The sequence below is a fragment of the Aquila chrysaetos genome, chromosome 1, assembly GCF_900496995.4.
Source record: "Aquila chrysaetos chrysaetos chromosome 1, bAquChr1.4, whole genome shotgun sequence".
NCBI lineage: Eukaryota > Metazoa > Chordata > Aves > Accipitriformes > Accipitridae > Aquila > Aquila chrysaetos.
The window spans coordinates 58,420,244-58,434,823 of NC_044004.1; the positions used below are offsets into that span (position 1 = coordinate 58,420,244).

The window sequence follows — 14,580 nt, forward strand, 5'->3', positions numbered from 1 at the left end:
TCTGTTAGAGAAGGGTTAAGTAGAGCCACAATCTGGTAACTGTAAAGATGATTTGTAGAATGGTTGGTCTTGAATTTTATGATCTTCTCAAAAGTTCATGTTAAAACCGAAATCCCTTTTTAGGTACCATTACTATCCAGTATACTTTTCCATTTATAAATGCAGCGCTATGCAGAGTCTTAAATTAAATGTATATAATCACAGAAAAGTATGTAATGAGATCTGGGGTTGTTACTGATATATTCTTAATCAGATTTAGGTTTGTATGCCCATAGAATAGCTTTGCACTTGTTCAATTCACTCTTCTCTTTTATTCCCTTAGAGGTTTTCTCTTTGGTTTTCTATAAATTGCAAATAACTTGCAGCAATGCATTCTTTGCAGAGAAACCAGCACCATAAAGCTCTAATGCTGGCTGGGTGTTTTGGATGCTTCTGGGGTAAGAATAATACGAAACACCAAACCTAGTTATTAAAGGAGCCATTTCTTTTGTCATGGGGTGGCATGAGGCATCACAGTGAGGCATAAGGCCAAGTTTTGTTTCCAGCCTTTGGTCAGATGCTGTAAGTTGGCCAGGGCACAGGAGGATATTTTAGCACAAGGCTTTTGCTTGGCGGGCACTAAGGAACTTGTCGCTTACTTTGGCTGTTTCATGCTGCCAGATAACAAGATTTTTTCCTAGTCTGTTGTTCACTGCTGCTTTGCTTGGTGCATCTCTCTCCTGCCTGGTAACAACTTCTTCTATTCTGGTCCTGTTTTTTCTGCCAGCAACCACTAGGGTGGTTTTCTGTAAATGGGCAAACCCTTACAGTATTCGCTAGTTAAAGAATGCAAAATTTTTGTCATTAGTAACGTAAACCCCCCATTTGGAGTCTTGGCTTCAGCAACAAAAATCTTGTGGATTAACCACTTTCACCAGCGAGAGGCTTTCTGATGAGCTGTGGGAAGAAGTGTATGCTTGGCGGTAGGTCTACAGTAAACAGCTGGAATTTGCATGTGGTGAATTAGCACCAAATAAAATCCCCCTTTTTTTGCTTAATTATCCTTGCATACTCAAGTGGATCTATTAAACGTTTGTGCAATAGAAATTGGTAAACCCACACACTTACAATAAGTGGGTTTTGATTGTCCACAGACCGAGATTTGTCTGCTCTGCTGGTGGCAGGGCCTGTGTAGGTAATGTAATGGTCTATGATCTGATGAAGGGACCACTCTCTTCCCAGACTCGTCCTTGGCAGGCAGTGATGCCCTGAGCCGGACTGAAGCACTGCAGTCATTGAAAGCCCTTGCTTCAACTCTGAATCTTTAACTACTTTACATTAACTTTGAGACCTACTGTTTTGAATCCTATGAAGCTGCAAGCATAAGCAGGTTGAAGATACGCTGCATTTATATTTCACAGGCTTCTTAGTTGTTGGTTTTCTCTAAAGAGGTAGTAAAAGGTAAAATGTTTCTGACAAGTGCTTGAAGTCCTTATTTCTCTGAAGACGACAAGAGGGCTAATGGGTTCCTTACAGCTGATGTTGCATTTCTTTCTTCTTTGCAATTTAGGGTGAGATTTCTAAAAGCCTTTTTCAGTTGGAAGCCTAGTGATGTTTTCCAGAGTGTTGAAACAGGTGAGACATCTAGCTTCCAATGATTTCTTTTCAGCACTGAAATGCCTCTCAGAACTTAAAGAGGATGTATTTATGGAAGAGCCTGTTTTGGGGGGTCCTAATTTTATTTAAATCTTGAACTTAATTTTCAAAAGAATGGGGAATATTAGAAGAGAACTGGTGTGGATTTTAATGACAAGTTCTCCCACCTGCCTTCAGTTCTTGAGAGAATGTGAAAGAAAACAGCAATTTTCAGCTTTTTCCTCCTCTGTTTGCTGTTTATCTACTTGAACAGAATCAGTTGCAGGAACAAAAATCTCTTCTTGCTAATTAGTAATTTCAGATAGTAGCAATCTAACAGTCAGAAAAAATACTGCCTCCGGATTTCTTTACCCTCCCGCTTCACTTTCTTTTGAGCCAAAGGGTTATCACAACTGCTTACAGATTGATTTCTGGATACTATCATGACATTAGTGTCAGAGAGCGAGCAGTGAAAGTTAGGCACCCAAATAACGTTTTAAGTGCTTAAAAAAACTTGCGTGAGTCCTTTGAGGAAGGAGCGTGGGTAAAATAGGCTACAGGGAAATACTTAATTGAGAGAGAGCTGATTTGAACAAGGCTGTGGATTCTAAAACCCTGTCAGGGTGCTTTTAGGAAAATGGCAGTGTCTGTGAAGAGTGAGATCTATGATAAGCATTTAAATAGTTTACTTTAGAGTAGGAGACCGAAGATACTTGGAGAATTTAATTTATTCAGTACTAGAGAGATGAGGTTTTTAAAGTGGTGAATTTTTCTTTCAAAAAGGGGAGAGAATATCAGAGGAGGGGGAGAAGATGCTGTTAATTTCATGAGTGGTTTTCCTGATACCATCTTTTTTATTTCTTTAAACAAAAGCATTAATTTGAACTGAGGAAGAAGTCTTTCTCTTTCTTAGAGACTTGGCATTTTATTTTTGGCTAAGACTGAAAGCTATTGTTGCCTAAGTTGACGTTAAACTGGCAAATCTATGAACTGAAGCCAGTATTGTTACTTGGATCTAAATTTGTAAGGACATTTGGTTGTCTTAGAATAAAAGTTGAGCATATAGTTTACCTCAAGGGCAGAGTTATACTCTAAAGATTATTTGCACAGGCTTACAGCTGAAAACATCGCTTAGCTTATTGACATGTGACATTTAAAGTGGCATGCTGATTGAAGGGAAGAATAATGGCAAATGATGATGAATATGTCAAATGATCATACAATAGGCACGATCTTCACTTGCAGGCTTGCTGCTTTTTGGCAGAGAGCAGAGCTTTTCTGCAGTGGCAGCTAACATCACAAGGAGGAAAGTTTCCAGTGAAGACTATGATTTTGAAAAATTGCTTTTATTGTGTTTTTAGGGAATCAACTGTTTCAGTGACAGATAAGACTGGGCTTAGCTATGGCTGGTATCAGTTTGCCTTAGAATTCATTTTAATTCACGTTATGAGAGTAGTGCAAACCCACAGGCACCTAGCTCAACTTACAACTAATTTATATTGAAATTGGGAATTACAATCTAAAAATCAATCTAAATAATGAAATTAAATCAGTCTAAACAAAAGCAGTGCCTGTACAGTAGGTTATCCTGATTTAAGTATAGCGGTTTGTGAAGGCTTGCTTGCCCACAAAGCTTGCTTTCTTTTAACTAATATTCCATGTGAATTTTTGGCCACTGGCAGGGAAGGAGAGCCACTTTCTCTGCCTTCTCTGTGGAAGGAAGTTCTTTTGGAGAACTTGCTGGATCTGCTGAGGAATAGAGAGAGAAGTAAGGAAATTTGATATTTGACATGGCAGCTGGAAATCCAGCGTGTGTTAAAGGATTTTAGATACCTTTGAATAGAACTGATTTCAAGATGTGAATTAGCAAGGACCCCCTTCAACCCCAACTAGTGTATGCTCCAAAGAACTTTGCAGGCTTTCCTGTCCTCTTTAGGAGTTGTCATGTCTATAAATTACCTAATTTAACTAAGTATTGGCCATAATGTCTGAAAAAAATTGGATGAAATCTGGTAAAGGGACAGGTGAGAAAGTGCTGCCTAGTCTTCAGTGTTCAGCAATCATAGTAGCAGTGTGTAGTTGGGACTGGTGTTAATGCTTTTCCATTTCATCTTTTCTGTGAGCTGTTACTTCTGCTTAGTTACAACCCTCAGCCTAAGCACAAGTCTCTCCATGCTTCCCTGGGATCACGGAAAGGTAATGCTACAATAGTGCACAATAGAAAATAGTTCAGGTGAAACACTTAAATCCACGCCCATCAACTTTGTTCTCTTACTATTCCCTGCATTGTTACCATTGCCTCTGGAAGTGAGGTAAGTCCCAAACAAAAATCACAAGGCGTTAAGCTAGTGAGACAGCTGTTAGAGTAAGGTGATCTGAAGAATTCTTCAAATGTTGGTTGATAAATACAGTATATTCCATGTTTATATAATTGTGTGGTAGCGGTTACAATAACTATACCCGTAGTGTAGTTGTATGCATCTCATTTAAGATATCCCTTAATTCTTCTGTCAGTGGTTTATACTAGTTACATGTAATTGTATCTGATCCTCACAACATATCTGTGAACTAAGGAAGTACCATCCTTGGAATGTGTTTCGGGAACAGATATAAGGGGAAATTCTTCCTTAAATTGACTTGAAATTAGTCTTTTCCTTCATTCTTTCTTCAAATGGTTTTTATTGCCAAACTGGACTGACTGAAGATACAGTATAAGTGTTAGACTTGTGCCAGATTTAAGTCCATTTTTATGTTCATAGAAAATCCAGCGTTAGGTCATTGGAAAGGGGACCCTCCTTCCTAGTGGGCAAGAGCACTTAGCAGTGCTGTTCCATCAGCAGGGAAGCCCCAGTTGCCCATGAGGACAGGGCAAGAGCAGAGGAGTCGGTCAAACACAAGAGAGAAGTGGAAGGACGGAGAAACCATGGAGCAGGGGTGAAATCAAATGGACCAGAGGAAGGAGGGAATAAACTGCTTGGATATTGAGAAATTGCTTGCTATTCTGTTTCATAAGTAATTTCAGTAAATTCACACATTAAAAAAAAAAAAAAAAAAAGAAAAAAAATCGTGGGGAGTAACTCCTTTAGAATACCAGTATAGGCAGAACTAGACTGCTCAGTGCTAACTGAGTGCTGTGAGTGGTTTTATTTCTGAGCCATGCAGTTATACCAGCCCCACATAAAGTGAAACTTTTAGACCATATGTCAAAATCTTCCTTATAAAATCTGAATTTTCAGTGATTAAAACAACTCATTGTTAAATTTGTTGAGGGACCTTAGATTATGGTGTTTTGATTGTGAATTCTTTCAGGACATTGTACTAAAAAGTTGAGTAGGGTTTGAGTTGGCAGGTTTTACAGGAAGCAAGCAGTGGCCATTCTGCCACATGGTTTGTTTGCAAACATGATTACTGCCTATCTGATTTAGGATTGGGTGGTCTCGGGCTTTGAAACTTCATCTCAGTCAAGGAGTGGGGCCACGGCCATGTTCTGGTGTCTACTGTCTCTTCCTCTATTACCCAGTACTTCACTTTCACAGGCAGGTGCTGAGAAAAACTAACCCTTATATAGCATTTTGCTTTGTCAAGATCTGAGTCCTTGTTTCTCTGGCTTGTTCTCTCTGTCTTAAAAGAAGACACAGAGATGGTCCCACTTCAGCCTAATCAATACCCTGCAGTATTTTCAGCCAGTTTTCTTAGCTGTAGGAAATTAATCCAAATTCAAAGAGTTGCCTCTCCAAGTAAGTATCTTGACCACCATTAAGTTGTGGAGTATGTTATTTTTCTTATTCTGCTGAAGATTTTATTTTGTTGTAGTTACCTTTTCTCAGCACAGTGAACAGGACAGACCAGTTCTTGGGTGAGTTGCTCTTCTGGTATGAGGCAGATGGAAATTTTTCTCCTAGCTCTGCTGGTTCGTGTTGGTTTTCCTTAGCTGAGAGGGGTGAACAAACCTGTCACTTATTTGTATGTGTTGGGTTTCTGGGAGGTGGGATGGGTGAGTTGTGTTTTGTGGTTTTTGATGGGTGAAGTGTGTTTTGCTGAACATCATTCACAGGAAGAAAACCTTAGCATCCCAGACCAGGCAAGCAGTGATTATTATCTCAGCCAAGCAGACGCTACTTCTGTGGCTCAGTGAAGTTACGGTTGTTGCAGGAGGAGTGTGCCAGCCAGAGAGACAACATTTAAAGCCCATGGCCTGAAGGTATGAGTATTTACCCGGGAGGATGGGGAGCAGAATTTTAGTCCTTGCTTTGACCTGGCTGAAAGCTGGTGGTTAAGAGGTTCATTTCCCATATTTCTGGCAGATATGTCCCTTTTCCTGGGGCTGCAGATGCTTGCTTGCTTGCTTGCTTTCTAAAGCAGATCTTTGTATCCATGAGGAGACTCACAGAGTAAATTCATACATTAATCCAGAAGTTCTTGTCCTGGTCTGTCATGTGGAAAAATGAATGTGTTTGGGCACACTTTCTAGGTTTTTGGCTTCATCTCAGAATGTCTGTGTTTACAGCAGGCCATTTTCCTGTTACAGCTGGTCTCCTTTTGGCTAACTTCCTTCTTAGCCCAGTAGTTTTGTCAGTGACCCGACTTAGGAGAAATGTGTCCATAGCTGACAGGCTTCTGGCTATTTGTGGAGTCGCTTTTTTCCCCCATCATGTTCTACTTTGTATTAGGTCCTTATGCTGGAGAAGAGGCTTTCTGGCACGTTAGCCCCCTTGCGAATGCAAGGGAACAAACTGCAGTTGTGTTACTGGAGAGGTTAGTGGGCATTTCTTAGTCTCTGCAGTGTCCTTCATTTTCTGCTTGTCTTGTTTTAGCCTAATTAGCTGCCATGTAGATCAGAGCAGGAGGCCATCAGGAAATGGAATGGTTGCTTCAAAGCCTTGTGCACTTTAGTGGTTTCAAAGGAGTGCAGATGACTGATGCTCTGGATTCTGCTGTCCTACAGCCTGGAGCGAAGATTGGGTCTTTAAGGTCCCACATGTGCTGCAAATTGACCTAACCATCAAGCTATCACTTGTACAACTAACTTACTGCCTTTTGTTAGCTAATCCAAAGGGGAAACTACAACAGAAGATAATTCTCTAGAGCTGGTGAGTCCCTAAAAGCCCAACTAGTGAATCTGTCATCACTTTCTGTGTAAGAAGCCAAAGTTAGCCTGCAGCATTGTTCTTTTATGTAACAGAGGGGAAATGGCTCTGTTCCAGGTGATCCAGAAGCCTGAGGAGCCAGACCATCCTGTGATGTTGGCCTGATTAGCTGTAAATAATCCTGGCTCAACTGCCCTGTTCTGTGTCTTTGCCCTTCGGTGGTTTTTTGGTGAGGGGAGGGAGAAGGATGTGTATTTCCTAGCTACTAGGATATCTCCTGTGTTTATGAATGGGACTACCTGTACTGTGGTCTGTGCAGAAGTGGTTTTGGTGCATGCGTGGAATGAAGTATGGAGGGAGAGAGTGGGTTTATGAATGCTTGTGCAGAAGCATCTGGGTAATTAACTCAGCCATTAGGTAGGAGCATTTAAATCCTTTTAGACATTTTCTGTGGGAAATACAGGGTAATCATCTCCTCGGGCACGCAAGAGAGGCATAGTTAGATGCTGACTTCTGCCTAAATTTCACATCGGGAATTTAGGAGTCGTTTTTGAGTCTCACCTGGAATACTTTATTTGGTATCACAAGGATTTAAACCTGGTCTTACTGCCAGGGTAACACCACCATCACCAGGCCTTTTTTACTAGCTCATCCGTCTCCACTGACAAGCTGGCACGGTACAGCGAGGGCCCAGGCCAGTTTGCTCTTTCAGTCTTGCAGGAACAAATGCTGATTAGCAGTGGGGAGCAGGAGCGGACACTGACCCAAGTCGCAGAGGGTATTCCAGGGTAGCGCTGATACTCTGTTTCAGGTACTCCCATGGGAGCATCCTAAGCCTTGCATATTAGTTAACCTTTCCCATAGTTGCTACATGTGAAAGGGCTTTGATCTATGAATGAACCCAACACATGGTGCTTGCTCACTGTATGTTAACAGCAGAGATGTTATTTTTAGCTCCTGAATTCTTTTTCTCCTTCACTGTTAGAGCTGAAAGACCTTTCGTCCTTAAGACAGGCAACTGTTCACTACATAAAGTGTATGTGGGACAACGTGCTATATAAGGCTAACATCTCTATTGGGAACAATTTTTTTTTCAAAATGGGTAAGTGGCTTTTTAAATAGCCATTAAAAAACCTAAATAAAGTAGTCATGTTTTAAAAAGTTTTAAAAAGAACTGTTATCTTTGGAACATGTAATTTACAGAACTCACTACAGTAATCCTTGATTTAGAAGATTACTGCACTAAAGTACTTGCTTTTTTCCCTTTAAAAACAAAACCAAACCCCAGACCGAAAACCAGACAGGTTTCCAGCAAAGGCTGGGATAATTGACTGGAATGGAAACGTAGCTAAGTCTTGCAAAACTCCAGTATACAGTTGCTGTCCTCTCAGAGGTCTTTTCTGCTGCCATCTGAAAACATTCCCTTGCCTTGTCACTTCTTTTGCTTTTTTTTAAACTGTATTGGGTTTGCGTGGCAAGGTTTTGGTAGCAGGGAGGCTACAGGGGCAGCTTCTGTGAGAAGCTGCTAGAAGCTTCCCCCATGTCCCATAGGGCCAATGCCAGCCAGTTCCAAGATGGACCCACCTCTGGCCGAGGCTGAGCCCATCAAGCGATGGTGGTAGCGCCTCAGGGATGACATATTTAAGAAGAGGGGGGGAAACTGTGCAAGGGCAACTGCAGCCAAAGAGAGGAGGAGGAGGTGCTCCAGGCACTGGAGCAGAGATTCTCCTGCAGCCTGTGGTGAAGACCATGGTGAGGCACGCTGTCCCCCTGCAGCCCATGGAGGTCCATGGTGGAGCAGATATCCACCTGCAGCCTGTGGAGGACCCCACGCCGGAGCAGGTGGACGCCTGGAGGCTGTGACCCTGTGGGAAGCCTGTGCTGGAGCAGGCTCCTGGCAGGACCTGTGGCCCCATGGAGAGAGGAGCTCATGCTGGAGCAGGTTTTCTGGCAGGACTTGTGACCCTGTGGGGGACCCACGCTGGAGCAGTGTGCTCCTGAAGGACTGCACCCTGTGGAAGGGGCCCATGCTGGAGCAGTTCGTGAAGAACTGCAGCCCGTGGCAAGGACTCACATCAGAGAAGTTCGTGGAAGACTGTCTCCCGTGGGTGGGACCCCACGCTGTAGCAGGGGAGGAGTGATGAGTCCTCCCCCTGAGGAGGAAGGAGCGGCAGAGACAATGTGTGATGAACTGACCCCAACCCCCATTCCTCGTCCCCCTGTGCCGCCAGGGGGAAGAGGTAGAGAAAATTGGGAGTGGAGTTGAGCTCAGGAAGAAGGGAGTGGTGGTGGGGAAGATTTGGTTTTATTTCTCATCATCCTACTCTGATTTGATTTGTAATAAATTAAACTAATTTCCCCAAGTCGAGTCCATTTTGCCCGTGATGGTAATTGGTGAGTGATCTCTCCCTGTCCTTATCTTGACCCACGAGCCTTTTGTTATATTTTCTCTCCTCTGTCCAGCTGAGGAGGGGGAGTGATAGAGTGGCTTTGGTGGGCACCTGGTGTCCAGCCAGGGTCAACCCACCACATTAACGTAATCAGTAGTTGCTAGAAATAAATATTGCAAGAACTAATATGCTGGTTACATTGTTAAAATTGGGTTTGTGTGCAGTGCATGCTGGTTTAAGAGGAAGCTGTTTTATAACATCTTTAATTATGAAATTTCTTATGCAACAGAGTTTAAGGGTCAGTTACAAACAATCTAATGGCAAAGCTTCCTTAGGCAGTAACTCACCTATGTCATTTCTTGTAGCTCAGGCTTGACTCAGCCCAGTCTTGCACCAAACAAGATTCAGGAGCTAGAATACAAGGTATGCTGATTCAATGTACAGTTCATAATAATTCTTCTGCAGTGGTGCTCACAAACCATTGGAATAGTTTATCTATGGCTACGGTGTTTTTTTCCTTTTGAAGTCCTTCAGTAGAAGTCAGGCAGCTGTGTCTGTTTTTCATAGCTGTTGGAATTCCAGTCCCTGAACAAAAGGGGAAAGGTGTCAGAGACGTTGCTGGTAGTGTTTGGGGCTTGAAAGACTCAAACTCCTGTGTTTCCAGTTTTGAAGTGTGCAGAGGAGCTGCTTGCTATTGCAGGAATGTCTCACGGGCACCATTGGCTGTAGGCAGGGCATGCTGACTCTCTGGATCTGACACTGTGAAACTCGGCCCTCCACAGCTGATTCTGCAGCCAGCTCCAGTCCCTGACTGTAGGATAATTTATACAGCTATAAGAAATTTAACTGTAGGCTCCCACCTCTTGTGTGGGCATGGACTGCATCCAGAAAGAGGGGAATCTATATTCCTAATCATAAGCTTAAAACCGCTGCTGCATTCACTTAAGATTTTAGTAGGAAACTGAAGATGGAAGGATCGCAGACCCTGGTACTTCCATGTGGGCCAAATCTAACTGAGAAGCATAAGGGAGCACTGAGCTGGCCCCTTCCTTACTCCTAGTATGAAAAGAAGAGACTTCTGCTCTCTTTAGGAAGAAAGAGACAGTCATCTTCCAAAATGACTACTTCAAGTGAGCAAACAGCTGTACAGACACATTGCATTTCCTATGAGGGAAGACTCACTCAAAAGTCTTCAGCCTTAGAAGTGACTGTGCCTTCCTGGGCTTGCTTCTACCTTCGAGGGATTCTAGCACAAGCCATTCTCATTTTTTTTTTTTTTTAAGCCAGACAATTGACTTTAGTTTTATTACAAAGCTTTTATTAAAAAACAAATGCTCAGCACATTAACTCAAACTGGAATGACAAAAAAAAAAAAAAAATCGGTTGACAGTATTTTTGGCAAAGGCTGTGCCTTACTATTTTAAAAAATGGGTACATCAATGCTCATTTCAACAACTGGCATAAAATCCCACTAACAGGCTAACAAAAACAGATACAAATACAGAACAATTGAAGTAATAATTCAAGTGCTGGGCTTTTTACAAGGAGAAGGGGAATGGGTGAGAAGGAGAACTCACTGCAGTCAGATTTGCTGGATGTATTGCTTATGTTTACAGAGTAGATGATGCAAGACTGATGTGTCTACTGACCAGCTGACTGTTGTTACATTTATTTAGTTCTACAGGACACTGTATTATATAGACTGAGAGGCCACTATTTGTTACAAATAGTTTAACAAAAAAGCCACCTTTTTTCCATACAGGTTTTTCCTCTGGCAGAAAAAAAAAAAAAAAGAAAAACCCCTTTTATTTAAAAAGTATTTCAGATTTCTGACACTTGTTTAAAAGCTCATACCTAGTAAAATATACACCAAAGAAATTACAAACTAAAAGTTAAAATATAAAAGCATTCAAGTTTCTTAAAAAAGCTAAAACCAAAATTGATCCTGTCGCACCATTAAATAAAAAGAAGGTTGAGTGTGTCATCCTGGTCCAGGCAAATTCCATTCCTCGATGTGCTGTATGGGGCAGCTGTGGTCTACGTAATTCTGTTGGCTGAAGCAGGCAGAGACAGCCACGCTACTTTGCTGACTCGGTATGGACACAGATGAGACGGGGGCTTAAGAGTGCAAGGCAGAGGTGGAGTGAAGACAAAAGCTGCTCTGCTGACCCAGGAGCTCATTTGCTCTATTTATATCGGGGCTGGACCTCGTGATAGTGAAGGATTTTGGCAGTGATTGTCTTTATGATTCAGTGTCTCTAGCAGTGACATCAGGGTGAATGACATCCTAGACAGACTCCTTGGGGGTGGTCTGCGTGGATGAAGGACACACCTAGGGTTTAACAAGCTTCCATCTCCAGAAGGGGTCCTGGTGTCGCCGCCTTTGCTTTGCAAGTTGAGAAAGCATTTCTTTTCCCACCTACAGGGAGGGGAAAGAGAAAGAGAGTGATAAAGACTATAAGGAACCTTTTTTTTATTTTTATTCCTTCAGAGAAGCTGGTGATGGGTCACTGTAACTCTATGACAACTGTATTAGTGGAACGTGCGTTTGCAATGTCAAAGTTAAGTGCAGAGTATTGCTATTTGCTCTTGCTTGAAGTTTGCAAGAATATTTATGGAGAGTACTTTGGATTGTAAATAGATGTCCACACCAACTAGAAAGCTATTTAGACATTCAACATATTACAGAAGTAATTCCCTTTTGTAGTGGATTTCATTTATCTACAACATTTGACCTAGATATCTGTTACAAAACTAGACATCCTCAGGCTTTGGTACTACAGTTGTTGAAGTCAATTAAACCTCTACTTCAGAGCCTCAAGCTCTACTCCCTGCAGAAATGAAGAAATGCTGTCTTCTGTAAGCAGCTGGGTAGAGGAATGTGGTGGGTGAGGCTTGTGTGAACACTGACCCTACCATGCATCCACACAACTGGGGACGATTCATTCTGCTCTTCAGCGGGGTGGGGAACATCCTCCAGTTGCGATTACCGGCTGCCAGTTACCTAGCAGTAAAATTCACTAGGATCTTGGAAGGATTTATGTTCTTAGAGCATGTGAAAAGGCCAACAGTGCAAGCCTCATAGATACTGCTCATCCAGAGAGGAACCGTTCTTCATCATTAGGTCTCTGGGTTACGTCAGCTGACTTAGGGAATTGCTAACTCAACCATCACCCCTGCCCTTCTGACCCAGACAACTGGGTTATAACAGGGACTCCACCCAAAGACTGTCTAACGAGTCAGGCGTTTTTCCACAGACGGACACATGCTCTCCAGTAATGGTCTCAGGATTAGTGGTATCTCAAAAAATCTATGTTAACCTCTAGGCCTCCAGGAACTACTCAGCTGCCAAACAAGTAGAGGGTTCAATGAGCAGAGCTTTTGAGAATGACCAAAATTGGCACAGGAATGCAGTTTGTTGGAGAAGGTGAGTGAATTTTCACCAGAAGAAACACAAAATGCTTAGTCACACAAAGAAGATACACTGCCAGCACTTTGAATCACACAAGGCAAGACAGAACAAGTTTATGAAGACATGGTTTAAACCACGAGTCAAACTTCTGTTAGACTAATCATAATAGACTGTTTGAGCCTGTAAAAGCCACAAGCAGAAATTAATCAGCAAATATTACAGCAGCAGTATTTAAACCAGGGCCATTTGTAACTGGGCACCCACCTCCCATCTGCTGCAGCTTCCGTGTAAACCACCACGACGCAAAGCATTTTGCCCGTACTGGTTGAGTACAGCTCCTGAATAAGGAGTTACGCAGGCTAACGTACTCCAGGGTAGAAAGCCTCCGAAACTGATTGTGGACCCTTTGATTTTAGTGAGTGCAAGCTGAGGGCCCAAAATCTTACTAAACAAGTTGACTCCTCATCAGAGGCCACCCACACAAGCATTGTTTTAGTGGAAAGGAAAGCTGAGGACACTGAAGTTTAGCTGCAGACTAAGTAAGGTAGAAAGAACAAGCACAAATTTATATCAAACTGTCCTGTATAGCTTTAACTTGAAGGACGCTCTCCCCACCCCCAAATACCACCATCCCTGATACATAATGAATAACTTTCACCTGCTGCTGGTAGCCATAAAAGGATATTTAAAGCCACTGTGGCCTCTTAAACAGTACAGCTGAAAGTCCACTGGCAAACCAGTGGTTTCAACAGAGGTGGTCTGTATTGACTAATTCAGTTCCTATTTCCTCACAAAACCAGCCCAAGTCCCAACTAAAAAAAGCCTTCTGAGCTTCCTGCCTTTTCTTTTTTTTTTTTTTTATAAGTAGCACAGTGCTCCGTAACACATGCGGATCAAAGAGCTGCGAAGGGCTCTACCTTTCCAAGGAGCACGAAAGAGGGGCCAAGCAAACAGCAGAGGAACACTGGGGAGAGCACCCTGCAGCTTTATATTTATTTTGTGCCTTTTCATCCCAGATTTTCAAAGGTTTGGTCCAGGTTGCTCTTCCTGGGAAGGTTTTCCTCTCAGTCTTACATGAAAACATTCAGCTTCCTGTTGAGGAATGGCCTTGAGGCGCCAGGCCAGTAGTTCACAGCAGTCTGATACAAGTGCTGTGATTCAGAGCTACTCCCCATTAGCAGCCAGGAATGTCTACTTCACTGAAGGAAATGAAATGCTCTTCTGTTGAGATGGTTCCGTGCCTCCTCCCCCCTTCCCTTACCAGCAAGCTGTCTTTGAAGTCAGGAGGTTAAAATAACGACCGCGGCCTTGCTCTGGCCCTCAGCTTTCCCAAACAGCGGCCATTGCTTCTTTCTCAATCCAAACGCAGCTTTCGCAGCGCCCGCCTCCTTTCCATAGCCCCTCTCGGCACCTAATTATCCCCCGCTCCAATAGAGAGGCTGCAGATACTACTGTAATTCTGCAAGGGGGTCAGGCACAGCGAAGCCCCAAATATTTTTATTTTTTATGCGAATACTGCAGTACAGAAAATTACACAGTAGCTATTCTGAAAACAGCATCTAGAACCCAGCCTTTCCCCAGCTGCACATTAAGGCTACATGCTGGAAATTGCTTCTACTGCTGATAAACCAAATAATACCTAAAACATATGAATGACGATGGTGTTGCCTTACAGATATAAAACAGGTCAAATCAGGATTCTTTTCAAGAAACCACAGGCATGTGCTAAGGAGACTGAAGACTTCCCACATCTAAGGCTTCACTGGGGGGCTGTAGCTGAAGTCTCGCCAAGCGAGGCATGCCCTAGCAAAGCCCAATCCACAAGTGAAGTCGGCGCAATCAAAGACTGCAATTACAGCTCCCTGGCTGTGGTTAGGCTTCAAAGAAAGTGCTGCAAGTCACATTTTACATATGTGAAGTCTTGAGCCCGAGCCACAATAGGAGGTACTGTCTGTGCCATTTGCAGTGTACATCTGACTGCAGGAGGAAAGGGAAAAAAAAACCCACCTCGAGTAAGAAACAAATAAAATTCAAAAGTAATTCAGTGTAAAAAGAAAAGCCTTACTACTGAAGTCAT

At 42.7% G+C, this 14,580-nt stretch overlaps 1 protein-coding gene and 1 long non-coding RNA gene across 7 annotated transcripts in view; one reads left to right on the forward strand and one right to left on the reverse strand.

Moving 5' to 3' along the window:
• The first annotated feature begins 264 nt into the window (after positions 1-264).
• On the forward strand, positions 265-8,353 carry LOC115343277. Its single transcript, XR_003924063.2, has 2 exons — positions 265-1,614; positions 5,669-8,353. It is a non-coding gene; the product is annotated as an uncharacterized LOC115343277 (long non-coding RNA).
• Positions 8,354-10,392: 2,039 nt separating this feature from the next.
• The window catches only part of LEF1 (lymphoid enhancer binding factor 1), a 71,353-nt gene continuing 67,165 nt past the window's right edge, over positions 10,393-14,580 (reverse strand). For 4 of the 6 annotated variants that reach the window (XM_030019000.1, XM_030019008.1, XM_030019017.2 and 1 more), the window contains one exon: positions 10,393-11,510. In XM_030019000.1, the coding sequence (XP_029874860.1) occupies positions 11,431-11,510 (80 nt within the window). In that variant the 3' untranslated portion in view covers positions 10,393-11,430. The remainder of the gene's footprint in view (positions 11,511-14,580) is intronic. The other 2 variants (XM_030019045.2, XM_041124585.1) reach the window with 1 other exon arrangement.